The 27541-nt window shown below is 49.1% G+C and overlaps 1 protein-coding gene across 1 annotated transcript in view; it reads left to right on the forward strand.

The window, feature by feature from the left end:
• Positions 1 to 27541, forward strand: part of LOC106592410 (polycomb protein suz12-A) — a 58159-nt gene that overhangs the window by 25126 nt on the left and 5492 nt on the right. The window contains exons 10-15 of the mRNA XM_045719619.1: positions 3459 to 3642; positions 4802 to 4893; positions 14675 to 14818; positions 19069 to 19226; positions 22949 to 23153; positions 23676 to 23755. Coding sequence (XP_045575575.1) covers positions 3459 to 3642; positions 4802 to 4893; positions 14675 to 14818; positions 19069 to 19226; positions 22949 to 23153; positions 23676 to 23755 — 863 coding nt within the window. The remainder of the gene's footprint in view (positions 1 to 3458; positions 3643 to 4801; positions 4894 to 14674; positions 14819 to 19068; positions 19227 to 22948; positions 23154 to 23675; positions 23756 to 27541) is intronic.

Genomic DNA, 27541 nt, shown 5'->3' on the forward strand with positions numbered 1-27541 from the left:
GTGTGTTGTCACCAGAACGTGGACTTGGATACCAGGTTTAGTGTCACGTTACTCCATACCAAAACAATACCAGTGTTATGTGTTGCTGCCATGCTGTGTTGTTGTCTAAGGTCTCTCTTTATGTAGTGTTGTCATGTGTTGCTGCCATGCTGTGTTGTTGTCTAAGGTCTCTCTTTATGTAGTGTTGTATTGCTGCCATGCTGTGTTGTTGTCTTAGGTCTCTCTTTATGTAGTGTTGTGTTGCTGCCATGCTGTGTTGTTGTCTAAGGTCTCTCTTTATGTAGTGTTGTGTTGTCATGTGTTGCTGCCATGCTGTGTTGTTGTCTTAGGTCTCTCTTTATGTAGTGTTGTGTTGCTGCCATGCTGTGTTGTTGTCTAAGGTCTCTCTTTATGTAGTGTTGTCATGTGTTGCTGCCATGCTGTGTTGTTGTCTTAGGTCTCTCTTTATGTAGTGTTGTCATGTGTTGCTGCCATGCTGTGTTGTTGTGTTAGGTCTCTCTTTATGTAGTGTTGTCATGTGTTGCTGCCATGCTGTGTTGTTGTCTTAGGTCTCTCTTTATGTAGTGTTGTCATGTGTTGCTGCCATGCTGTGTTGTTGTGTTAGGTCTCTCTTTATGTAGTGTTGTCATGTGTTGCTGCCATGCTGTGTTGTTGTCTTAGGTCTCTCTTTATGTAGTGTTGTCATGTGTTGCTGCCATGCTGTGTTGTTGTCTTAGGTCTCTCTTTATGTAGTGTTGTCATGTGTTGCTGCCATGCTGTGTTGTTGTGTTAGGTCTCTCTTTATGTAGTGTTGTCATGTGTTGCTGCCATGCTGTGTTGTCTTAGGTCTCTCTTTATGTAGTGTTGTCATGTGTTGCTGCCATGCTGTGTTGTTGTGTTAGGTCTCTCTTTATGTAGTGTTGTCATGTGTTGCTGCCATGCTGTGTTGTTGTCTTAGGTCTCTCTTTATGTAGTGTTATGTGTTGCTGCCATGCTATGTTGTTGTCTAAGGTCTCTTATGTAGTGTTGTGTTGCTGCCATGCTGTGTTGTTGTCTTAGGTCTCTCTTTATGTAGTGTTGTCATGTGTTGCTGCCATGCTGTGTTGTTGTGTTAGGTCTCTCTTTATGTAGTGTTGTGTTGCTGCCATGCTGTGTTGTTGTGTTAGGTCTCTCTTTATGTATTGTTGTGTTGCTGCCATGCTGTGTTGTTGTCTAAGGTCTCTCTTTATGTAGTGTTGTCATGTGTTGCTGCCATGCTGTGTTGTTGTCTTAGGTCTCTCTTTATGTAGTGTTGTCATGTGTTGCTGCCATGCTGTGTTGTTGTCTTAGGTCTCTCTTTATGTGGTGATGTGTTGCTGCCATGCTGTGTTGTTGTCTTAGGTCTCTCTTTATGTGGTGATGTGTTGCTGCCATGCTGTGTTGTTGTCTAAGGTCTCTCTTTATGTAGTGTTGTGTTGCTGCCATGCTGTGTTGTTGTCTTAGGTCTCTCTTTATGTATTGTTGTGTTGCTGCCATGCTGTGTTGTTGTCTTAGGTCTCTCTTTATGTACTGTTGTGTTGTGTCTCTTGTCGTGATGTGTGTTTTGTCCTATATTTTTATTTTATTTATTTTTAATCCCAGCCCCCGTCCCCACAGGAGGCCTTTTTTGGTAGGCCGTCTTTGTAAATAAGAATTTAGTAAGAATTTATAACTGACTTGCCTAGTTAAATAAAGGTTGAATAAAACATGTAAATAAATAAGGTATATTAACCAAAGTCCCAGAATGGCTCTTGATCCAGACAGATAAACTCAGCTACTGCTCTGTTCAATAGTTAGGCATCTGAGAAGTTCAATATCATTACATTTAAAATAGGAATGTCACAAATGTAAAAACGTTTAAACAGCCATTAAAAAAAATAAAAAATAATTTAAAGGATGAATCATAAAATGATGTGAATTCACTTTTCAAATAGGGTCCTGCGTATGACCCACTAGTGGTAGTGAAATGTTAGCTTTAGCTGTAAGCTAGCAAGGAAAGTTAGCCTACAAAGCTGGAAGCTACCGGTATCTTCTGTGCAGGCTGAGTGGAGATCTAACATGATGCAGTCCAGACTCCCAGTACAGGCTGAGTGGAGATCTAACATGATGCAGTCCAGACTCCCAGTACAGGCTGAGTGGAGATCTAACATGATGCTGCCCAGACTCCCAGTACAGGCTGAGTGGAGATCTAACATGATGCAGCCCAGACTCCCAGTACAGGCTGAGTGGAGATCTAACATGATGCAGTCCAGACTCCCAGTACAGGCTGAGTGGAGATCTAACATGATGCAGCCCAGACTCCCAGTACAGGCTGAGTGGAGATCTAACATGATGCAGCCCAGACTCCCAGTACAGGCTGAGTGGAGATCTAACATGATGCAGCCCAGACTCCCAGTACAGGCTGAGTGGAGATCTAACATGATGCTGCCCAGACTCCCAGTACAGGCTGAGTAGAGATCTAACATGATGCAGTCCAGACTCCCAGTACAGGCTGAGTGGAGATCTAACATGATGCTGCCCAGACTCCCAGTACAGGCTGAGTGGAGATCTAACATGATGCAGCCCAGACTCCCAGTACAGGCTGAGTGGAGATCTAACATGATGCAGCCCAGACTCCCAGTACAGGCTGAGTGGAGATCTAACATGATGCAGTCCAGACTCCCAGTACAGGCTGAGTGGAGATCTAACATGATGCAGCCCAGACTCCCAGTACAGGCTGAGTGGAGATCTAACATGATGCAGTCCAGACTCCCAGTACAGGCTGAGTGGAGATCTAACATGATGCTGCCCAGACTCCCAGTACAGGCTGAGTGGAGATCTAACATGATGCAGCCCAGACTCCCAGTACAGGCTGAGTGGAGATCTAACATGATGCAGTCCAGACTCCCAGTACAGGCTGAGTGGAGATCTAACATGATGCAGCCCAGACTCCCAGTACAGGCTGAGTGGAGATCTAACATGATGCAGTCCAGACTCCCAGTACAGGCTGAGTGGAGATCTAACATGATGCAGCCCAGACTCCCAGTACAGGCTGAGTGGAGATCTAACATGATGCAGTCCAGACTCCCAGTACAGGCTGAGTGGAGATCTAACATGATGCAGTCCAGACTCCCAGTACAGGCTGAGTGGAGATCTAACATGATGCTGCCCAGACTCCCAGTACAGGCTGAGTGGAGATCTAACATGATGCAGTAGTATGATGCTGAGTAGTACAGGCACGGTGCACTCCGTGGGGGACATCGACTGCATTGATAAACAGATTTGATCCGTGAGACACATTTGGCAGAAGTACCGAAAATAAAAATGATTGTATCAAAAAAGTACTGAAGTTTTGTATACGGTGCATCACTAGTGTGTGACTCCTCCTCCCAGGCCCCTGGTCTTCCTCTCTGAACAGACAGGAAGAGGTCAGCACTTCCCTTTACTCATGTCTTTCTCTCTCCCTTCCCCACTTTCTGTAGCTCCTCCCTCCGTTTGAGACGTTCTCCAAGGGTCCTACTCTCCAGTTCACGCTGCGTTGGACAGGCGAGCCCAGTGATAGGTCGACGGCCCCTGTGGCCAAACCCCTCGCCACGCGGAACGCTGACGCTAGCAGCCTGACCTCCGACCCTAGGCCCTGCTCCCTCAGACCCACTCAGACCGTAGGTGAGACACGGGCCGGACGACGCACGCGCACACAGACGGACTGTTGTGATCTGTAGAAGCTCACTAAATGGTGTCAATTTAAAGGGATACTTTAACATAAACCATGTTTAAATGAATATCATTTTTGTGTCTTTGCGTCCGGTATAAAGGAAGTTACAGGTAGTTTTGTGAGCCAATGCTAACTAGTGTTAGCACAATGACTGGAAGTCTGTGGTATCTGCTAGCGAACATTAGTTAGCAATTGCGCCAGTGATAGTTGGCAACATCCTTCATACTGGACACCGAGAAATAGAAGTATTATCCACGAGTTCATCTGATTTCTGGGGAAGTAGATAACAGGCCTCATTACCAAAATCCTGAAGTATCCCTTTAAACATGGTACACGTTAAAGAATCCCTTTAAACATGGTACACGTTAAAGTATCCCTTTAAACATGGTATACGTTAAAGTATCCCTTTAAACATGGTACACGTTAAAGAATCCCTTTAAACATGGTACACGTTAAAGTATCCCTTTAAACATGGTATACGTTAAAGTATCCCTTTAAACATGGTATACGTTAAAGTATCCCTTTAAACATGGTACACGTTAAAGAATCCCTTTAAACATGGTACACGTTAAAGTATCCCTTTAAACATGGTATACGTTAAAGTATCCCTTTAAACATGGTACACGTTAAAGAATCCCTTTAAACATGGTACACGTTAAAGTATCCCTTTAAACATGGTATACGTTAAAGTATCCCTTTAAACATGGTACACGTTAAAGTATCCCTTTAAACATGGTATACGTTAAAGTATCCCTTTAAACATGGTACACGTTAAAGTATCCCTTTAAACATGGTACACGTTAAAGTATCCCTTTAAACATGGTACACGTTAAAGAATCCCTTTAAACATGGTACACGTTAAAGTATCCCTTTAAACATGGTACACGTTAAAGTATCCCTTTAAACATGGTATACGTTAAAGTATCCCTTTAAACATGGTACACGTTAAAGTATCCCTTTAAACATGGTACACGTTAAAGAATCCCTTTAAACATGGTACACGTTAAAGAATCCCTTTAAACATGGTATACGTTAAAGAACCCCTTTAAACATGGTACACGTTAAAGAACCCCTTTAAACATGGTATATGTTTCCTCTCTCTCTCTGTAGCTGTGAAAGACTCCTTCAGCAGTACAGAATTTCAGATGAGACGAGAACACACACTTCAGGAACCAAGTGACAATCTACGCATATTCTACCAGGTGAGAGGGAGAAACACACTTGTATTGTTGACTTTAGTGCAGATCGCATTGTGCAATCCATGTCTGAATCACAGCCGTGTTGTGCTTGTCTTTTGTTCTCTTGTTATGTGTCTGACTGGGGGTGGATGGTATTAGAGACCTGGTCCTTTATAACAGGTCTGACTGGGGGGTGGATGGTATTAGAGACCTGGTCCTTTATAACAGGTCTGACTGGGGGGTATTAGAGACCTGGTCCTTTATAACAGGTCTGACTGGGGGTGGATGGTATTAGAGACCTGGTCCTTTATAACAGGTCTGACTGGGGGGTATTAGAGACCTGGTCCTTTATAACAGGTCTGACTGGGGGTGGATGGTATTAGAGACCTGGTCCTTTATAACAGGTCTGACTGGGGGTGGATGGTATTAGAGACCTGGTCCTTTATAACAGGTCTGACTGGGGGTGGATGGTATTAGAGACCTGGTCCTTTATAACAGGTCTGACTGGGGGGTATTAGAGACCTGGTCCTTTATAACAGGTCTGACTGGGGGGTATTAGAGACCTGGTCCTTTATAACAGGTCTGACTGGGGGGTATTAGAGACCTGGTCCTTTATAACAGGTCTGACTGGGGGTGGATGGTATTAGAGACCTGGTCCTTTATAACAGGTCTGACTGGGGGGTATTAGAGACCTGGTCCTTTATAACAGGTCTGACTGGGGGGTATTAGAGACCTGGTCCTTTATAACAGGTCTGACTGGGGGTGGATGGTATTAGAGACCTGGTCCTTTATAACAGGTCTGACTGGGGGTGGATGGTATTAGAGACCTGGTCCTTTATAACAGGTCTGACTGGGGGTGGATGGTATTAGAGACCTGGTCCTTTATAACAGGTCTGACTGGGGGTATTAGAGACCTGGTCCTTTATAACAGGTCTGACTGGGGGTGGATGGTATTAGAGACCTGGTCCTTTATAACAGGTCTGACTGGGGGGTGGATGGTATTAGAGACCTGGTCCTTTATAACAGGTCTGACTGGGGGGTGGATGGTATTAGAGACCTGGTCCTTTATAACAGGTCTGACTGGGGGTGGATGGTATTAGAGACCTGGTCCTTTATAACAGGTCTGACTGGGGGGTGGATGGTATTAGAGACCTGGTCCTTTATAACAGGTCTGACTGGGGGGGTATTAGAGACCTGGTCCTTTATAACAGGTCTGACTGGGGGGGTATTAGAGACCTGGTCCTTTATAACAGGTCTGACTGGGGGTGGATGGTATTAGAGACCTGGTCCTTTATAACAGGTCTGACTGGGGGGTGGATGGTATTAGAGACCTGGTCCTTTATAACAGGTCTGACTGGGGGGTGGATGGTATTAGAGACCTGGTCCTTTATAACAGGTCTGACTGGGGGTGGATGGTATTAGAGACCTGGTCCTTTATAACAGGTCTGACTGGGGGTGGATGGTATTAGAGACCTGGTCCTTTATAACAGGTCTGACTGGGGGTGGATGGTATTAGAGACCTGGTCCTTTATAACAGGTCTGACTGGGGGGTATTAGAGACCTGGTCCTTTATAACAGGTCTGACTGGGGGTGGATGGTATTAGAGACCTGGTCCTTTATAACAGGTCTGACTGGGGGGTGGATGGTATTAGAGACCTGGTCCTTTATAACAGGTCTGACTGGGGGGTGGATGGTATTAGAGACCTGGTCCTTTATAACAGGTCTGACTGGGGGTGGATGGTATTAGAGACCTGGTCCTTTATAACAGGTCTGACTGGGGGTGGATGGTATTAGAGACCTGGTCCTTTATAACAGGTCTGACTGGGGGGGTATTAGAGACCTGGTCCTTTATAACAGGTCTGACTGGGGGTGGATGGTATTAGAGACCTGGTCCTTTATAACAGGTCTGACTGGGGGGTGGATGGTATTAGAGACCTGGTCCTTTATAACAGGTCTGACTGGGGGGTGGATGGTATTAGAGACCTGGTCCTTTATAACAGGTCTGACTGGGGGTGGATGGTATTAGAGACCTGGTCCTTTATAACAGGTCTGACTGGGGGTGGATGGTATTAGAGACCTGGTCCTTTATAACAGGTCTGACTGGGGGGTATTAGAGACCTGGTCCTTTATAACAGGTCTGACTGGGGGTGGATGGTATTAGAGACCTGGTCCTTTATAACAGGTCTGACTGGGGGTGGATGGTATTAGAGACCTGGTCCTTTATAACAGGTCTGACTGGGGGTGGATGGTATTAGAGACCTGGTCCTTTATAACAGGTCTGACTGGGGGTGGATGGTATTAGAGACCTGGTCCTTTATAACAGGTCTGACTGGGGGTGGATGGTATTAGAGACCTGGTCCTTTATAACAGGTCTGACTGGGGGGTATTAGAGACCTGGTCCTTTATAACCGGTCTGACTGGGGGGTGGATGGTATTAGAGACCTGGTCCTTTATAACAGGTCTGACTGGGGGGTATTAGAGACCTGGTCCTGTATAACAGGTCTGACTGGGGGGTGGATGGTATTAGAGACCTGGTCCTTTATAACAGGTCTGACTGGGGGTGGATGGTATTAGAGACCTGGTCCTTTATAACAGGTCTGACTGGGGGTGGATGGTATTAGAGACCTGGTCCTTTATAACAGGTCTGACTGGGGGTATTAGAGACCTGGTCCTTTATAACAGGTCTGACTGGGGGTGGATGGTATTAGAGACCTGGTCCTTTATTACAGGTCTGACTGGAGGGTGGATGGTATTAGAGACCTGGTCATTTATAACAGGTCTGACTGGGGGGGTATTAGAGACCTGGTCCTTTATAACAGGTCTGACTGGGGGTGGATGGTATTAGAGACCTGGTCCTTTATAACAGGTCTGACTGGGGGGTGGATGGTATTAGAGACCTGGTCCTTTATAACAGGTCTGACTGGGGGTGGATGGTATTAGAGACCTGGTCCTTTATAACAGGTCTGACTGGGGGTGGATGGTATTAGAGACCTGGTCCTTTATAACAGGTCTGACTGGGGGGGTATTAGAGACCTGGTCCTTTATAACAGGTCTGACTGGGGGTGGATGGTATTAGAGACCTGGTCCTTTATAACAGGTCTGACTGGGGGTGGATGGTATTAGAGACCTGGTCCTTTATAACAGGTCTGACTGGGGGTGGATGGTATTAGAGACCTGGTCCTTTATAACAGGTCTGACTGGGGGTGGATGGTATTAGAGACCTGGTCCTTTATAACAGGTCTGACTGGGGGTGGATGGTATTAGAGACCTGGTCCTTTATAACAGGTCTGACTGGGGGTGGATGGTATTAGAGACCTGGTCCTTTATAACAGGTCTGACTGGGGGTGGATGGTATTAGAGACCTGGTCCTTTATAACAGGTCTGACTGGGGGTGGATGGTATTAGAGACCTGGTCCTTTATAACAGGTCTGACTGGGGGGTGGATGGTATTAGAGACCTGGTCCTTTATAACAGGTCTGACTGGGGGTGGATGGTATTAGAGACCTGGTCCTTTATAACAGGTCTGACTGGGGGTGGATGGTATTAGAGACCTGGTCCTTTATAACAGGTCTGACTGGGGGTGGATGGTATTAGAGACCTGGTCCTTTATAACAGGTCTGACTGGGGGTGGATGGTATTAGAGACCTGGTCCTTTATAACAGGTCTGACTGGGGGTGGATGGTATTAGAGACCTGGTCCTTTATAACAGGTCTGACTGGGGGGTGGATGGTATTAGAGACCTGGTCCTTTATAACAGGTCTGACTGGGGGTGGATGGTATTAGAGACCTGGTCCTTTATAACAGGTCTGACTGGGGGTGGATGGTATTAGAGACCTGGTCCTTTATAACAGGTCTGACTGGGGGTGGATGGTATTAGAGACCTGGTCCTTTATAACAGGTCTGACTGGGGGTGGATGGTATTAGAGACCTGGTCCTTTATAACAGGTCTGACTGGGGGTGGATGGTATTAGAGACCTGGTCCTTTATAACAGGTCTGACTGGGGGTGGATGGTATTAGAGACCTGGTCCTTTATAACAGGTCTGACTGGGGGTGGATGGTATTAGAGACCTGGTCCTTTATAACAGGTCTGACTGGGGGTGGATGGTATTAGAGACCTGGTCCTTTATAACAGGTCTGACTGGGGGGTATTAGAGACCTGGTCCTTTATAACAGGTCTGACTGGGGGTGGATGGTATTAGAGACCTGGTCCTTTATAACAGGTCTGACTGGGGGGTATTAGAGACCTGGTCCTTTATAACAGGTCTGACTGGGGGTGGATGGTATTAGAGACCTGGTCCTTTATAACAGGTCTGACTGGGGGGGTATTAGAGACCTGGTCCTTTATAACAGGTCTGACTGGGGGTGGATGGTATTAGAGACCTGGACCTTTATAACAGGTCTGACTGGGGGGGTATTAGAGACCTGGTCCTTTATAACAGGTCTGACTGGGGGGTATTAGAGACCTGGTCCTTTATAACAGGTCTGACTGGGGGTGGATGGTATTAGAGACCTGGTCCTTTATAACAGGTCTGACTGGGGGTGGATGGTATTAGAGACCTGGTCCTTTATAACAGGTCTGACTGGGGGGTGGATGGTATTAGAGACCTGGTCCTTTATAACAGGTCTGACTGGGGGTGGATGGTATTAGAGACCTGGTCCTTTATAACAGGTCTGACTGGGGGTGGATGGTATTAGAGACCTGGTCCTTTATAACAGGTCTGACTGGGGGGTATTAGAGACCTGGTCCTGTATAACAGGTCTGACTGGGGGGTGGATGGTATTAGAGACCTGGTCCTTTATAACAGGTCTGACTGGGGGGTGGATGGTATTAGAGACCTGGTCCTTTATAACAGGTCTGACTGGGGGTGGATGGTATTAGAGACCTGGTCCTTTATAACAGGTCTGACTGGGGGGTTATTAGAGACCTGGTCCTTTATAACAGGTCTGACTGGGGGTGGATGGTATTAGAGACCTGGTCCTTTATAACAGGTCTGACTGGGGGGTGGATGGTTTTAGAGACCTGGTCCTTTATAACAGGTCTGACTGGGGGTGGATGGTATTAGAGACCTGGTCCTTTATAACAGGTCTGACTGGGGGTGGATGGTATTAGAGACCTGGTCCTTTATAACAGGTCTGACTGGGGGTGGATGGTATTAGAGACCTGGTCCTTTATAACAGGTCTGACTGGGGGGTGGATGGTATTAGAGACCTGGTCCTTTATAACAGGTCTGACTGGGGGTGGATGGTATTAGAGACCTGGTCCTTTATAACAGGTCTGACTGGGGGGTATTAGAGACCTGGTCCTTTATAACAGGTCTGACTGGGGGTGGATGGTATTAGAGACCTGGTCCTTTATAACAGGTCTGACTGGGGGTGGATGGTATTAGAGACCTGGTCCTTTATAACAGGTCTGACTGGGGGTTATTAGAGACCTGGTCCTTTATAACAGGTCTGACTGGGGGTGGATGGTATTAGAGACCTGGTCCTTTATAACAGGTCTGACTGGGGGGTATTAGAGACCTGGTCCTTTATAACAGGTCTGACTGGGGGTGGATGGTATTAGAGACCTGGTCCTTTATAACAGGTCTGACTGGGGGGTGGATGGTATTAGAGACCTGGTCCTTTATAACAGGTCTGACTGGGGGTGGATGGTATTAGAGACCTGGTCCTTTATAACAGGTCTGACTGGGGGTGGATGGTATTAGAGACCTGGTCCTTTATAACAGGTCTGACTGGGGGTATTAGAGACCTGGTCCTTTATAACAGGTCTGACTGGGGGGTGGATGGTATTAGAGACCTGGTCCTTTATAACAGGTCTGACTGGGGGTATTAGAGACCTGGTCCTTTATAACAGGTCTGACTGGGGGGTGGATGGTATTAGAGACCTGGTCCTTTATAACAGGTCTGACTGGGGGTGGATGGTATTAGAGACCTGGTCCTTTATAACAGGTCTGACTGGGGGTGGATGGTATTAGAGACCTGGTCCTTTATAACAGGTCTGACTGGGGGTGGATGGTATTAGAGACCTGGTCCTTTATAACAGGTCTGACTGGGGGGTATTAGAGACCTGGTCCTTTATAACAGGTCTGACTGGGGGGTGGATGGTATTAGAGACCTGGTCCTTTATAACAGGTCTGACTGGGGGTGTTAGAGACCTGGTCCTGTATAACAGGTCTGACTGGGGGTGGATGGTATTAGAGACCTGGTCCTTTATAACAGGTCTGACTGGGGGGTGGATGGTATTAGAGACCTGGTCCTTTATAACAGGTCTGACTGGGGGTGGATGGTATTAGAGACCTGGTCCTTTATAACAGGTCTGACTGGGGGGTATTAGAGACCTGGTCCTTTATAACAGGTCTGACTGGGGGTGGATGGTATTAGAGACCTGGTCCTTTATAACAGGTCTGACTGGGGGTGGATGGTATTAGAGACCTGGTCCTTTATAACAGGTCTGACTGGGGGTTATTAGAGACCTGGTCCTTTATAACAGGTCTGACTGGGGGTGGATGGTATTAGAGACCTGGTCCTTTATAACAGGTCTGACTGGGGGTGGATGGTATTAGAGACCTGGTCCTTTATAACAGGTCTGACTGGGGGTGGATGGTATTAGAGACCTGGTCCTTTATAACAGGTCTGACTGGGGGGTATTAGAGACCTGGTCCTTTATAACAGGTCTGACTGGGGGTGGATGGTATTAGAGACCTGGTCCTTTATAACAGGTCTGACTAGGGGGTGGATGGTATTAGAGACCTGGTCCTTTATAACAGGTCTGACTGGGGGGTATTAGAGACCTGGTCCTTTATAACAGGTCTGACTGGGGGGTGGATGGTATTAGAGACCTGGTCCTTTATAACAGGTCTGACTGGGGGGTATTAGAGACCTGGTCCTTTATAACAGGTCTGACTGGGGGTGGATGGTATTAGAGACCTGGTCCTTTATAACAGGTCTGACTGGGGGGTATTAGAGACCTGGTCCTTTATAACCGGTCTGACTGGGGGTGGATGGTATTAGAGACCTGGTCCTTTATAACAGGTCTGACTGGGGGGTATTAGAGACCTGGTCCTTTATAACAGGTCTGACTGGGGGGTATTAGAGACCTGGTCCTTTATAACAGGTCTGACTGGGGGGTGGATGGTATTAGAGACCTGGTCCTTTATAACAGGTCTGACTGGGGGTGGATGGTATTAGAGACCTGGTCCTTTATAACAGGTCTGACTGGGGGTGGATGGTATTAGAGACCTGGTCCTTTATAACAGGTCTGACTGGGGGGTATTAGAGACCTGGTCCTTTATAACAGGTCTGACTGGAGGGTGGATGGTATTAGAGACCTGGTCCTTTATAACAGGTCTGACGGTGGGTGGATGGTATTAGAGACCTGGTCCTTTATAACAGGTCTGACTGGAGGGTGGATGGTATTAGAGACCTGGTCCTTTATAACAGGTCTGACTGGGGGTGGATGGTATTAGAGACCTGGACCTTTATAACAGGTCTGACTGGGGGGTGGATGGTATTAGAGACCTGGTCCTTTATAACAGGTCTGACTGGGGGGTGGATGGTATTAGAGACCTGGTCCTTTATAACAGGTCTGACTGGGGGGTATTAGAGACCTGGTCCTTCATAACAGGTCTGACTGGGGGGTGGATGGTATTAGAGACCTGGTCCTTTATAACAGGTCTGACTGGGGGGTATTAGAGACCTGGTCCTTTATAACAGGTCTGACTGGGGGGTGGATGGTATTAGAGACCTGGTCCTTTATAACAGGTCTGACTGGGGGGTATTAGAGACCTGGTCCTTTATAACAGGTCTGACTGGGGGGTGGATGGTATTAGAGACCTGGTCCTTTATAACAGGTCTGACTGGGGGGTGGATGGTATTAGAGACCTGGTCCTTTATAACAGGTCTGACTGGGGGGTATTAGAGACCTGGTCCTTTATAACAGGTCTGACTGGGGGTGGATGGTATTAGAGACCTGGTCCTTTATAACAGGTCTGACTGGGAGTGGATGGTATTAGAGACCTGGTCCTTTATAACAGGTCTGACTGGGAGTGGATGGTATTAGAGACCTGGTCCTTTATAACAGGTCTGACTGGGGGGTGGATGGTATTAGAGACCTGGTCCTTTATAACAGGTCTGACTGGGGGTGGATGGTTTTAGAGACCTGGTCCTTTATAACAGGTCTGACTGGGGGGTGGATGGTATTAGAGACCTGGTCCTTTATAACAGGTCTGACTGGGGGGTATTAGAGACCTGGTCCTTTATAACAGGTCTGACTGGGGGGTGGATGGTATTAGAGACCTGGTCCTTTATAACAGGTCTGACTGGGGGGTATTAGAGACCTGGTCCTTTATAACAGGTCTGACTGGGGGGTGGATGGTATTAGAGACCTGGTCCTTTATAACAGGTCTGACTGGGGGTGGATGGTATTAGAGACCTGGTCCTGTATAACAGGTCTGACTGGGGGGTGGATGGTATTAGAGACCTGGTCCTTTATAACAGGTCTGACTGGGGGGTATTAGAGACCTGGTCCTTTATAACAGGTCTGACTGGGGGGTATTAGAGACCTGGTCCTTTATAACAGGTCTGACTGGGGGGTATTAGAGACCTGGTCCTTTATAACAGGTCTGACTGGGGGTGGATGGTATTAGAGACCTGGTCCTTTATAACAGGTCTGACTGGGGGGTGGATGGTATTAGAGACCTGGTCCTTTATAACAGGTCTGACTGGGGGTGGATGGTATTAGAGACCTGGTCCTTTATAACAGGTCTGACTGGGGGTGGATGGTATTAGAGACCTGGTCCTTTATAACAGGTCTGACTGGGGGGTATTAGAGACCTGGTCCTTCATAACAGGTCTGACTGGGGGGTATTAGAGACCTGGTCCTTTATAACAGGTCTGACTGGGGGTGGATGGTATTAGAGACCTGGTCCTTTATAACAGGTCTGACTGGGGGTGGATGGTATTAGAGACCTGGTCCTTTATAACAGGTCTGACTGGGGGGGTATTAGAGACCTGGTCCTTTATAACAGGTCTGACTGGGGGTGGATGGTATTAGAGACCTGGTCCTTTATAACAGGTCTGACTGGGGGGTATTAGAGACCTGGTCCTTTATAACAGGTCTGACTGGGGGGTATTTGAGACCTGGTCCTTTATAACAGGTCTGACTGGGGGGTATTAGAGACCTGGTCCTTTATAACAGGTCTGACTGGGGGGTGGATGGTATTAGAGACCTGGTCCTTTATAACAGGTCTGACTGGGGGTGGATGGTTTTAGAGACCTGGTCCTTTATAACAGGTCTGACTGGGGGGTGGATGGTATTAGAGACCTGGTCCTTTATAACAGGTCTGACTGGGGGGTATTGGAGACCTGGTCCTTTATAACAGGTCTGACTGGGGGGTATTGGAGACCTGGTCCTTTATAACAGGTCTGACTGGGGGGTGGATGGTATTAGAGACCTGGTCCTTTATAACAGGTCTGACTGGGGGTGGATGGTATTAGAGACCTGGTCCTTTATAACAGGTCTGACTGGGGGGTATTAGAGACCTGGTCCTTTATAACAGGTCTGACTGGGGGGTATTAGAGACCTGGTCCTTTATAACAGGTCCGCATCCTGTTTCCTATATAGTGCCCTTCATTTGACCAGGGCCCATAGCTCACTATATAGGCAATAGGGTCCCATTTGGTACCGTGTTTTTCAGACTTGTCTGTCTATGATGGGGAGTTTCTACTGGCTCCTACACTATGGTCAGACTGGCTGACCTTTCCTGTGGAATTACATAGTCTATATCCTTCTCTCCCTCTCTCTAGTTCCTGTATAACCACAACACACAGCAGCAGACCGAGGCTAGAGATGACCTCCACTGTCCCTGGTGCACTCTGAACTGTAGGAGACTCTACAGTCTCCTCAAACACCTCAAACTGGCCCACAGCAGATTCATCTTCAACTACGTGGTGAGAGAGAGACCGAGCGAGGGGAAGAGAGAGAGAGAGAGAGAGAGACCGAGCGAGGGGAAGAGAGAGGGGAAGAGAGAGAGAGAGAGAGAGACCGAGCGAGGGGAAGAGAGAGGGGAAGAGAGAGAGAGAGAGAGAGAGACCGAGAGAGGGGAAGAGAGAGAGACCGAGAGAGGGGAAGAGAGAGAGACCGAGAGAGGGGAAGAGAGAGAGACCGAGAGAGGGGAAGAGAGAGAGACCGAGCGAGGGGAAGAGAGAGAGAGAGACCGAGCGAGGGGAAGAGAGAGAGAGACCGAGCGAGGGGAAGAGAGAGAGAGAGAGAGACCGAGCGAGGGGAAGAGAGAGAGAGACCGAGTGAGGGGAAGAGAGAGAGAGAGAGAGACCGAGTGAGGGGAAGAGAGAGAGAGAGAGAGACCGAGTGAGGGGAAGAGAGAGAGAGAGAGAGACCGAGCGAGGGGAAGAGAGAGAGAGAGAGACCGAGTGAGGGGAAGAGAGAGAGAGAGAGAGACCGAGTGAGGGGAAGAGAGAGAGAGAGAGACCGAGAGAGGGGAAGAGAGAGAGAGAGACCGAGAGAGGGGAAGAGAGAGAGAGAGAGACCGAGAGAGGGGAAGAGAGAGAGAGACCGAGAGAGGGGAAGAGAGAGAGAGACCGAGAGAGGGGAAGAGAGAGAGAGACCGAGAGAGGGGAAGAGAGAGAGAGAGAGACCGAGCGAGGGGAAGAGAGAGAGAGAGAGACCGAGCGACGGGAAGAGAGAGAGAGAGAGACCGAGAGAGGGGAAGAGAGAGAGAGAGAGACCGAGAGAGGGGAAGAGAGAGAGAGAGACCGAGAGAGGGGAAGAGAGAGAGAGAGAGAGAGAGAGAGAGAGAGACCGAGCGAGGGGAAGAGAGAGAGAGAGAGAGACCGAGCGAGGGGAAGAGAGAGAGAGAGAGACCGAGAGAGGGGAAGAGAGAGAGAGAGACCGAGAGAGGGGAAGAGAGAGAGAGAGACCGAGAGAGGGGAAGAGAGAGAGAGAGACCGAGAGAGGGGAAGAGAGAGAGAGACCGAGAGAGGGGAAGAGAGAGAGAGAGACCGAGAGAGGGGAAGAGAGAGAGAGAGACCGAGAGAGGGGAAGAGAGAGAGAGAGAGAGAGAGACCGAGAGAGGGGAAGAGAGAGAGAGAGAGAGAGACCGAGAGAGGGGAAGAGAGAGAGAGAGAGAGAGAACCGAGAGAGGGGAAGAGAGAGAGAGAGAGAGAGAGACCGAGAGAGGGGAGAGAGAGAGAGAGACCGAGAGAGGGGAAGAGAGAGAGAGAGAGAGACCGAGAGAGGGGAAGAGAGAGAGAGAGACCGAGAGAGGGGAAGAGAGAGAGAGAGAGACCGAGAGAGGGGAAGAGAGAGAGAGAGAGACCGAGAGAGGGGAAGAGAGAGAGAGAGAGACCGAGAGAGGGGAAGAGAGAGAGAGAGAGACCGAGAGAGGGGAAGAGAGAGAGAGAGACCGAGAGAGGGGAAGAGAGAGAGAGAGAGACCGAGAGAGGGGAAGAGAGAGAGAGAGAGACCGAGAGAGGGGAAAGAGAGAGAGAGAGAGAGAGACCGAGAGAGGGGAAGAGAGAGAGAGAGACCGAGAGAGGGGAAGAGAGAGAGAGAGACCGAGAGAGGGGAAGAGAGAGAGAGAGACCGAGAGAGGGGAAGAGAGAGAGAGAGAGAGACCGAGAGAGGGGAAGAGAGAGAGAGAGAGACCGAGAGAGGGGAAGAGAGGGGAAGAGAGAGAGAGACCGAGAGAGGGGAAGAGAGAGAGAGAGAGACCGAGAGAGGGGAAGAGAGAGAGAGACCGAGAGAGGGGAAGAGAGAGAGAGAGAGACCGAGAGAGGGGAAGAGAGAGAGAGAGAGAGAGAGACCGAGAGAGGGGAAGAGAGAGAGAGAGACCGAGAGAGGGGAAGAGAGAGAGAGAGACCGAGAGAGGGGAAGAGAGAGAGAGAGACCGAGAGAGGGGAAGAGAGAGAGAGAGAGAGAGAGACCGAGAGAGGGGAAGAGAGAGAGAGAGAGACCGAGAGAGGGGAAGAGAGGGGAAGAGAGAGAGAGACCGAGAGAGGGGAAGAGAGAGAGAGAGAGACCGAGAGAGGGGAAGAGAGAGAGAGACCGAGAGAGGGGAAGAGAGAGAGAGAGAGACCGAGAGAGGGGAAGAGAGAGAGACCGAGAGAGGGGAAGAGAGAGAGAGAGACCGAGAGAGGGGAAGAGAGAGAGAGAGACCGAGAGAGGGGAAGAGAGAGAGAGAGAGACCGAGAGAGGGGAAGAGAGAGAGACCGAGAGAGAGAGAGAGACCGAGAGAGGGGAAGAGAGAGAGAGACAGAGAGAGAGACCGAGAGAGGGGAAGAGAGAGAGAGACAGAGAGAGAGACCGAGAGAGGGGAAGAGAGAGAGAGACCGAGAGAGGGGAAGAGAGAGAGAGAGACCGAGAGAGGGGAAGAGAGAGAGAGAGAGACCGAGAGAGGGGAAGAGAGAGAGAGAGAGACCGAGAGAGGGGAAGAGAGAGAGAGAGAGACCGAGAGAGGGGAAGAGAGAGAGAGAGAGACCGAGAGAGGGGAAGAGAGAGAGAGAGAGACCGAGAGAGGGGAAGAGAGAGAGAGAGAGACCGAGAGAGGGGAAGAGAGAGAGAGAGAGAGACCGAGAGAGGGGAAGAGAGAGAGAGAGAGAGACCGAGCGAGGGGAAGAGAGAGAGAGAGAGAGAGAGAGAGAGAGACCGAGCGAGGGGGAGAGAGAGAGAGAGAGAGAGAGAGAGAGAGACCGAGCGAGGGGAAGAGAGAGAGAGAGAGAGAGAGCGAGCGAGGGGAAGAGAGAGAGAGACCGAGCGAGGGGAAGAGAGAGAGAGAGAGACCGAGCGAGGGGAAGAGAGAGAGACCAAGCGAGGGGAAGAGAGAGAGAGCGAGGGGAAGAGAGAGAGAGAGAGCGAGGGGAAGAGAGAGAGAGAGAGCGAGGGGAAGAGAGAGAGAGAGAGAGAGAGCGAGGGGAAGAGAGAGAGAGAGAGAGAGACCGAGGGGAAGAGAGAGAGAGAGCGAGAGAGAGAGAGTTAGGGGAAGAGAGAGAGAGAGAGAGAGCGAGGGGAAGAGAGAGAGAGAGAGAGAGCGAGGGGAAGAGAGAGAGAGAGAGAGCGAGGGGAAGAGAGAGAGAGAGAGACCGAGGGGAAGAGAGAGAGAGAGAGAGAGCGAGGGGAAGAGAGAGAGAGAGAGAGAGCGAGGGGAAGAGAGAGAGAGAGAGACCGAGGGGAAGAGAGAGAGAGAGAGAGAGACCGAGGGGAAGAGAGAGAGAGAGCGAGAGACAGAGCGAGGGGAAGAGAGAGAGACAGAGCGAGGGTAAGAGAGAGAGGGGGAGAGAGAGAGACGGAGAGAGAGAGACCGAGCGAGGGGAAGAGAGAGAGAGAGAGACCGAGCGAGGGGAGAGAGAGAGAGACCGAGCGAGGGGGAGAGAGAGAGAGACCGAGCGAGGGGGAGAGAGAGAGAGAGACCGAGCGAGGGGGAGAGAGAGAGAGAGACCGAGCGAGGGGGAGAGAGAGAGAGAGACCGAGCGAGGGGGAGAGAGAGACCGAGCGAGGGGGAGAGAGAGACCGAGCGAGGGGGAGAGAGAGAGAGAGAGAGAGCGAGGGGGAGAGAGAGACCGAGCGAGGGGAAGAGAGAGAGAGAGAGAGACCGAGCGAGGGGGAGAGAGAGAGACAGAGCGAGGGGAAGAGAGATGAAGCGAGAGAGACAGAGCAAGGGGAAGAGCGAGAGAGACAGAGCGAGGGGAAGAGAGATGAAGCGAGAGAGAGAGAGAGAGACAGAGCGAGGGGAAGAGATGAAGCGAGAGAGAGAGAGACAGAGCGAGGGGAAGAGATGAAGCGAGAGAGAGAGAGACAGAGCGAGGGGAAGAGAGATGAAGCGAGAGAGAGAGAGAGACAGAGCGAGGGGAAGAGACGAAGAGAGAGAGAGAGAGACAGAGCGAGGGGAAGAGAGATGAAGCGAGAGAGAGAGAGACAGAGTGTGTGTGTGTGTGTCTGGTGCACTCTGAACTGTGGAAGACTGCGGTCTCCTCAAACTGGCCCATAACAGATCTTCAACTATGACTGCATTTAGACAGGCAGCCCAGTTCTGATATTTTTCCAGTAATTGGGCTGGCTGTGTAAACAGCCTGGGAGGTGAGAGAGACCAGGGGTGGGGAGGGGGGGTGTAATGTCAGGAGCTGAATAAGGGCTAGTTATTAAACAGGTCTGTTGTGATTGACATGTTCTATGACCTCCTCCCCAGCCCCACCCTAAAGGAGCGAGGATAGACGTGTCTATTAATGAGCGTTACGACGGGGCGTATGCTGGGAATCCTCAGGATATTCACAGTCAGCCCGGCTTCGCCTTCAGCAGGAACGGACCCGTCAAGAGATCCCCTGTCACACACATCCTCGTCTGCAGGTAGCTGGGTCTCACACACACACACACACACACACACACACACACACACACACACACACATCCTCGTCTGCAGGTAGCTGGGTCTCACACACACACACATCCTCGTCTGCAGGTAGCTGGGTCTCACACACACACACACACACACACACACACACACACACACACACACACACACACACACACATCCTCGTCTGCAGGTAGCTGGGTACACACACACACACACACACACACACACACACACACACACACACACACACATCCTCGTCTGCAGGTAGCTGGGTCTCACACACACACACACACACACACACACACACACACACACACACACACACACACACACACACACACATCCTCGTCTGCAGGTAGCTGGGTCTCACACACACACACATCCTCGTCTGCAGGTAGCTGGGTCTCACACACACACACACACACACACACACACACACACACACACACACACACACATCCTCGTCTGCAGGTAGCTGGGTACACACACACACACACACACACACACACACACACACACACACACACACACACACACATCCTCGTCTGCAGGTAGCTGGGTCTCACACACACACACACACACACACACACACACACACACACACACACACACACACACACATCCTCGTCTGCAGGTAGCTGGGTCTCACACACACACACACACACACACACACACACACACACACACACACACACACACACACACACACACACACACACACACACACATCCTCGTCTGCAGGTAGCTGGGTACACACACACACACACACACACACACACACACACACACACACACACACACACACACACACACACACATCCTCGTCTGCAGGTAGCTGGGTCTCACACACACACACACACACACACACACACACACACACACACACACATCCTCGTCTACAGGTAGCTGGGTCTCACACACACACACATCCTCGTCTACAGGTAGCTGGGTCTCACACACACACACACACATCCTCGTCTACAGGTAACTGTGTACACACGTCTGGGTCACACACACACACATCCTCGTCTGCAGGTAACTGTGTACACATGTCTGGGTCTCACACACACACACACACACACACACACATCCTCGTCTGCAGGTAACTGTGTACACACGTCTGGGTCTCACACACACAAACACCTTGAGAACGCTCTTTACTGTACAGTAACGGTGACCTCGGTCGCTGCCAAAACGACTCTTTCCCATAGGCTTGTACTATCTATAATATGATTAGCCGTTAGCTACCAACAGATGGCAGACGAGTTTTACATTTGGTTCGTTTTATCACTGTTCTTTAAATGGAAGACGTGAAATAAATGTGCTATAGCTAGCTAACGTTAGCATGGAGGAAGCAAGTTAGCTCTTTCATTTACCCGGTTGACCTCCATGCTCACTGAAGTCTGTGTTAATGCTTGGTCTCTGCTGGTGCTGCTGGCTGTTTGAGATGCTTTAGAAGCCACATTGCTGGTGGGGACAGCATCCACTTTGAGGAGCAACTTCTTGTTGAAGCACTCCTTCCATTGTTGATAGCCGTGGAAGTTCTCAGGGATGAAAGGTGCCCCGCAGATTGACTACTAGACGCCCAATTCGCATGGTTTCCACTAGTTACACTACATGACCAAAAGTATGTGGACCCTTGCTCGTTGAACATCTAATTTCAAAAACCTGGGCATTAATATGGAGTTGGTCCCCCCTTTGCTGCTATAACAGCCTCCACTCTTCTGGGAAGGCTTTCCAGTAGATGTTGGAACATTGCTGCAGGGACTTGCTTCCATTCAGCCACAAGAGCATTAGTGAGATCGGGGCTGAGGTCAGGGCTCTGTGCAGGCCAGTCAAGTTGTTCCACACCGATCTTGACAAATCATTTCTGTGTGGACCTTGATTTGTGTACGGGGGACCATTGTCATGCTGAAACGGGGAAGGGCCTTCCCCAAACTGCTTCCCCAAAGTTGGAAGCACAGAATCGTCAAGAATGTCGTTGAATCCTGTAGCAGTAAGATTTCCCTTCCCTTGAACTAAGGGGCCTAACCCATTATGAAGCTCCCTGCGAGAAGTTCTTGTGCTGACGTTGCTTCCAGAGGCAGTTTGGAACTCGGTAATAAGTCTTGCAACTGAGGACAGACCATTTTTACACGCTACACGTTTCATCCCCCTACACTTTCTGTGAGCTTGTGTGGCCTACCATTTTGCGCCTGAGCCGTTGTTGCTCCTAGACATTTCCACTTCACAATAACTGTACTTTAAGTTGACCAGGGCAAACATTTGACGAACAGACTTGTTGGAAAGGTGGCATCCTAGGATGGTGCCACTTTGAATGTCACTGAGCTCTTCAGTAAGGCCATTCTACTGACAATGTTTGTCTATGGAGATTGCATGGCTGTTTGCTTGATTTTATACACCTGTCAGCAACAGGTGTGGCTGAAATAGACCAATCCACTCGTTTGAAGGGGTGTCCATATACTTTTGTGTATATAGTGTACCACAGACACAAAGTCAAAATTGTCTTTATCCTATCAATTCATGAAAACAAAAATGTGCTTTTTGGTCTTAATTTAAGGTCAAGGTTAGGCATAAGGTTAGCAGTGTGGGACCAATTCTTCCGCCTCATTCTCACAATCTTTTTTTATTTTTTTATTCATGGTGTGATGCTGACCACAGGGCATTGTAGGATCTTTTCCAAAGTTAGAGCGGATTTGGAGAGAACCTCAAACCCAACTTTTAGAACAACATAATATTATAACAATTGATTTCAGAGTTTGTAATTTGGGAATGTTTTCTTGGGGTGCTCTAAGTTACTACTATATCTGTTTCTGGCATTGAGAAATAAGTGCTGCTTTGAACATCCATCTTTACCTCTCTTTCCCTCTCTTCTGTTCTCCTTCCTGTAGGATCTTTACCCCTCTCCTCTGTTCTCCTTCCTGTAGGATCTTTACCCCTCTCTCTTTCCCTCTACCCCTCTCCTCTGTTCTCCTTCCTGTAGGATCTTTACCCCTCTCTTCTGTTCTCCTTCCTGTAGGATCTTTACCTCTCTCCTCTGTTCTCCTTCCTGTAGGATCTTTACCCCTCTCTCTTTCCCTCTACCCCTCTCTTCTGTTCTCCTTCCTGTAGGATCTTTACCCCTCTCTCTTTCCCTGTACCCCTCTCTTCTGTTCTCCTTCCTGTAGGATCTTTACCCCTCTCTCTTTCCCTCTACCCCTCTCTTCTGTTCTCCTTCCTGTAGGATCTTTACCCCTCTCTCTTTCCCTCTACCCCTCTCTTCTGTTCTCCTTCCTGTAGGATCTTTACCCCTCTCCTCTGTTCTCCTTCCTGTAGGATCTTTACCCCTCTCCTCTGTTCTCCTTCCTGTAGGATCTTTACCTCTCTCTTTCCCTCTACCCCTCTCCTCTGTTCTCCTTCCTGTAGGATCTTTACCCCTCTCTTCTGTTCTCCTTCCTGTAGGATCTTTACCCCTCTCTTCTGTTCTCCTTCCTGTAGGATCTTTACCTCTCTCTTTCCCTCTACCCCTCTCTTCTGTTCTCCTTCCTGTAGGATCTTTACCTCTCTCTTTCCCTCTACCCCTCTCTTCTGTTCTCCTTCCTGTAGGATCTTTACCTCTCTCTTTCCCTCTACCCATCTCCTCTGTTCCTGTAGGCTAAAGCATGTATGTATGTACAACGGTGTATGCAGGTACAATTGACAGTCACTTACTAAGCCCTTCCTCTCCTCCCCCCAGACCTAAGCGTGTTCTCCCCCCCAGTCTGTGTGAGTTCCTGGAGGCTGATGGAGAAGGAGGAGAGGGAGACCAGCAGAGAATCATCCCTGGTCACAACCGCCTCTACTTCCGCTCAGACAGCTGTACCCCCAAAACACCCCAGGAGGTAGATCACGACAGTGAGGATGAGACGGACCCCTTCTGGCTCCGAGAGAGGACCATCATGGTGAGAGACGCAAACACACACTGAGCAGCTAGCTACCACACGTGGTGAGATACACTGAGCAGCTAGCTACCACACGTGGTGAGATACACTGAGCAGCTAGCTACCACACGTGGTGAGATACACTGAGCAGCTAGCTACCACACGTGGTGAGATACACTGAGCAGCTAGCTAGCTACCACACGCGGTGAGATACACTGAGCAGCTAGCTAGCTACCACACGCGGTGAGATACACTGAGCAGCTAGCTAGCTACCACACGCGGTGAGATACACTGAGCAGCTAGCTAGCTACCACACGCGGTGAGATACACTGAGCAGCTAGCTAGCTACCACACGCGGTGAGATACACTGAGCAGCTAGCTAGCTACCACACGCGGTGAGATACACTGAGCCGCTAGCTAGCTACCACATTACAGACCCAGGTTTACCATTACAGACTGTAGGTATTACAGAGCCACACTGACATTGGGTTTGGAGTCTCCGACTTGACTGTGGATCCACTCTGACTGTTGTTCTGTCTACAGCAAATCCAGGAGTTTACAGACGTGAACGATGGAGAGAAGGAGGTGATGAAGCTATGGAACCTCCACGTTATGAAGTATGGGTACGTACCTCACACACACACCTACCTCCACGTTATGAAGTATGGGTACGTACCCCACACACACACCTACCTCCACGTTATGAAGTATGGGTACGTACCCCACACACACACACCTACCTCCACGTTATGAAGTATGGGTACGTACCCCACACACACACCTACCTCCACGTTATGAAGTATGGGTACGTACCCCACACACACACCTACCTCCACGTTATGAAGTATGGGTACGTACCCCACACACATACCTACCTCCACGTTATGAAGTATGGATACGTACCCCACACACACACCTACCTCCACGTTATGAAGTATGGGTACGTACCCCACACACACACCTACCTCCACGTTATGAAGTATGGGTATGTACCCCACACACACACCTACCTCCACGTTATGAAGTATGGGTATGTACCCCACACACACACCTACCTCCACGTTATGGAGTATGGGTACGTACCCCACACACACACCTACCTCCACGTTATGAAGTATGGGTACGTACCCCACACACACACCTACCTCCACGTTATGAAGTATGGGTACGTACCCCACACACACACCTACCTCCACGTTATGAAGTATGGGTATGTACCCCACACACACACCTACCTCCACGTTATGAAGTATGGGTACGTACCCCACACACACACACCTACCTCCACGTTATGAAGTATGGGTACGTACCCCACACACACACCTACCTCCACGTTATGAAGTATGGGTACGTACCCCACACACACACCTACCTCCACGTTATGAAGTATGGGTATGTACCCCACACACACACCTACCTCCACGTTATGAAGTATGGGTATGTACCCCACACACACACCTACCTCCACGTTATGAAGTATGGGTATGTACCCCACACACACACCTACCTCCACGTTATGAAGTATGGGTATGTACCCCACATTAAAGCCCTAGCCTCGTTATACAGGCTTTGTTTAAAGCTTCATAAGACGTTGCTGTGTGTCGTTCTCTAGAGCTTCATAAGACGTTGCTGTGTGTCGTTCTCTAGAGCTTCATAAGACGTTGCTGTGTCGTTCTCTAGAGCTTCATTAGACGTTGCTGTGTGTCGTTCTCTAGAGCTTCATAAGACGTTGCTGTGTGTCGTTCTCTAGAGCTTCATTAGACGTTGCTGTGTGTCGTTCTCTAGAGCTTCATAAGACGTTGCTGTGTCGTTCTCTAGAGCTTCATTAGACGTTGCTGTGTGTCGTTCTCTAGAGCTTCATTAGACGTTGCTGTGTGTCGTTCTCTAGAGCTTCATTAGACGTTGCTGTGTGTCGTTCTCTAGAGCTTCATTAGACGTTGCTGTGTGTCGTTCTCTAGAGCTTCATTAGACGTTGCTGTGTGTCGTTCTCTAGAGCTTCATTAGACGTTGCTGTGTGTCGTTCTCTAGAGCTTCATTAGACGTTGCTGTGTGTCGTTCTCTAGAGCTTCATTAGACGTTGCTGTGTGTCGTTCTCTAGAGCTTCATTAGACGTTGCTGTGTGTCGTTCTCTAGAGCTTCATAAGACGTTGCTGTGTGTCGTTCTCTAGAGCTTCATTAGACGTTGCTGTGTGTCGTTCTCTAGAGCTTCATAAGACGTTGCTGTGTGTCGTTCTCTAGAGCTTCATAAGACGTTGCTGTGTGTCGTTCTCTAGAGCTTCATTAGACGTTGCTGTGTGTCGTTCTCTAGAGCTTCATTAGACGTTGCTGTGTGTCGTTCTCTAGAGCTTCATAAGACGTTGCTGTGTGTCGTTCTCTAGAGCTTCATTAGACGTTGCTGTGTGTCGTTCTCTAGAGCTTCATAAGACGTTGCTGTGTGTCGTTCTCTAGAGCTTCATAAGACGTTGCTGTGTGTCGTTCTCTAGAGCTTCATAAGACGTTGCTGTGTGTCGTTCTCTAGAGCTTCATAAGACGTTGCTGTGTGTCGTTCTCTAGAGCTTCATAAGACGTTGCTGTGTGTCGTTCTCTAGAGCTTCATTAGACGTTGCTGTGTGTCGTTCTCTAGAGCTTCATTAGACGTTGCTGTGTGTCGTTCTCTAGAGCTTCATTAGACGTTGCTGTGTGTCGTTCTCTAGAGCTTCATTAGACGTTGCTGTGTGTCGTTCTCTAGAGCTTCATTAGACGTTGCTGTGTGTCGTTCTCTAGAGCTTCATTAGACGTTGCTGTGTGTCGTTCTCTAGAGCTTCATTAGACGTTGCTGTGTGTCGTTCTCTAGAGCTTCATTAGACGTTGCTGTGTGTCGTTCTCTAGAGCTTCATTAGACGTTGCTGTGTGTCATTCTCTAGAGCTTCATTAGACGTTGCTGTGTGTCATTCTCTAGAGCTTCATTAGACGTTGCTGTGTGTCGTTCTCTAGAGCTTCATTAGACGTTGCTGTGTGTCGTTCTCTAGAGCTTCATAAGACGTTGCTGTGTGTCGTTCTCTAGAGCTTCATAAGACGTTGCTGTGTGTCGTTCTCTAGAGCTTCATTAGACGTTGCTGTGTGTCGTTCTCTAGAGCTTCATTAGACGTTGCTGTGTGTCGTTCTCTAGAGCTTCATTAGACGTTGCTGTGTGTCGTTCTCTAGAGCTTCATTAGACGTTGCTGTGTGTCGTTCTCTAGAGCTTCATAAGACGTTGCTGTGTGTCGTTCTCTAGAGCTTCATTAGACGTTGCTGTGTGTCGTTCTCTAGAGCTTCATTAGACGTTGCTGTGTGTCATTCTCTAGAGCTTCATTAGACGTTGCTGTGTGTCGTTCTCTAGAGCTTCATTAGACGTTGCTGTGTGTCGTTCTCTAGAGCTTCATTAGACGTTGCTGTGTGTCATTCTCTAGAGCTTCATTAGACGTTGCTGTGTGTCGTTCTCTAGAGCTTCATTAGACGTTGCTGTGTGTCATTCTCTAGAGCTTCATTAGACGTTGCTGTGTGTCGTTCTCTAGAGCTTCATTAGACGTTGCTGTGTGTCAGTGGAAAACACATTTTCCCACCAGAGCTGTTTCCATCATATTGACTTGTTGGGGATAAAAGGCTGTGTGTGATGACGTAGTGCACATAAAAATAACTTTTGCAGTTAAATTCCCATGTACCGAATAAAAATAATCTAATGCATTTTCAACTGGTGGTTTTGTCAGCAAACATGTTGCCTTATATAGTGAATGTGCCCTCTGGTCTTGGCCCGTGCCCTTGAGCCAACAGCTGGCACATACAGTGTGGGGTTAGCCTACACGATCAGATTATTATGGATAAGAGCTAGATTTCTTGGGGGGGGGGTCAAATGACAGCTAAGCATCGATCATCATGTCATCAGATTAAGACCTTCGATATTTATTGCAAAGGAGCATCAAGTTCATCACCGTGCAGTTTCACCTCCCTGTGAAGTTCATCACCGTGCAGTTTCACCTCCCTGTGAAGTTCATCACCGTGCAGTTTCACCTCCCTGTGAAGTTCATCACCGTGCAGTTTCACCTCCCTGTGAAGTTCATCACCGTGCAGTTTCACCTCCCTGTGAAGTTCATCACCGTGCAGTTTCACCTCCCTGTGAAGTTCATCACCGTGCAGTTTCACCTCCCTGTGAAGTTCATCACCGTGCACTTTCACCTCCCTGTGAAGTTCATCACCGTGCACTTTCACCTCCCTGTGAAGTTCATCACCGTGCACTTTCACCTCCCTGTGAAGTTCATCACCGTGCACTTTCACCTCCCTGTGAAGTTCATCACCGTGCACTTTCACCTCCCTGTGAAGTTCATCACCGTGCACTTTTACCTCCCTGTGAAGTTCATCACCGTGCACTTTCACCTCCCTGTGAAGTTCATCAC

The sequence above is a fragment of the Salmo salar genome, chromosome ssa06 (assembly GCF_905237065.1).
Source record: "Salmo salar chromosome ssa06, Ssal_v3.1, whole genome shotgun sequence".
Lineage (NCBI taxonomy): Eukaryota > Metazoa > Chordata > Actinopteri > Salmoniformes > Salmonidae > Salmo > Salmo salar.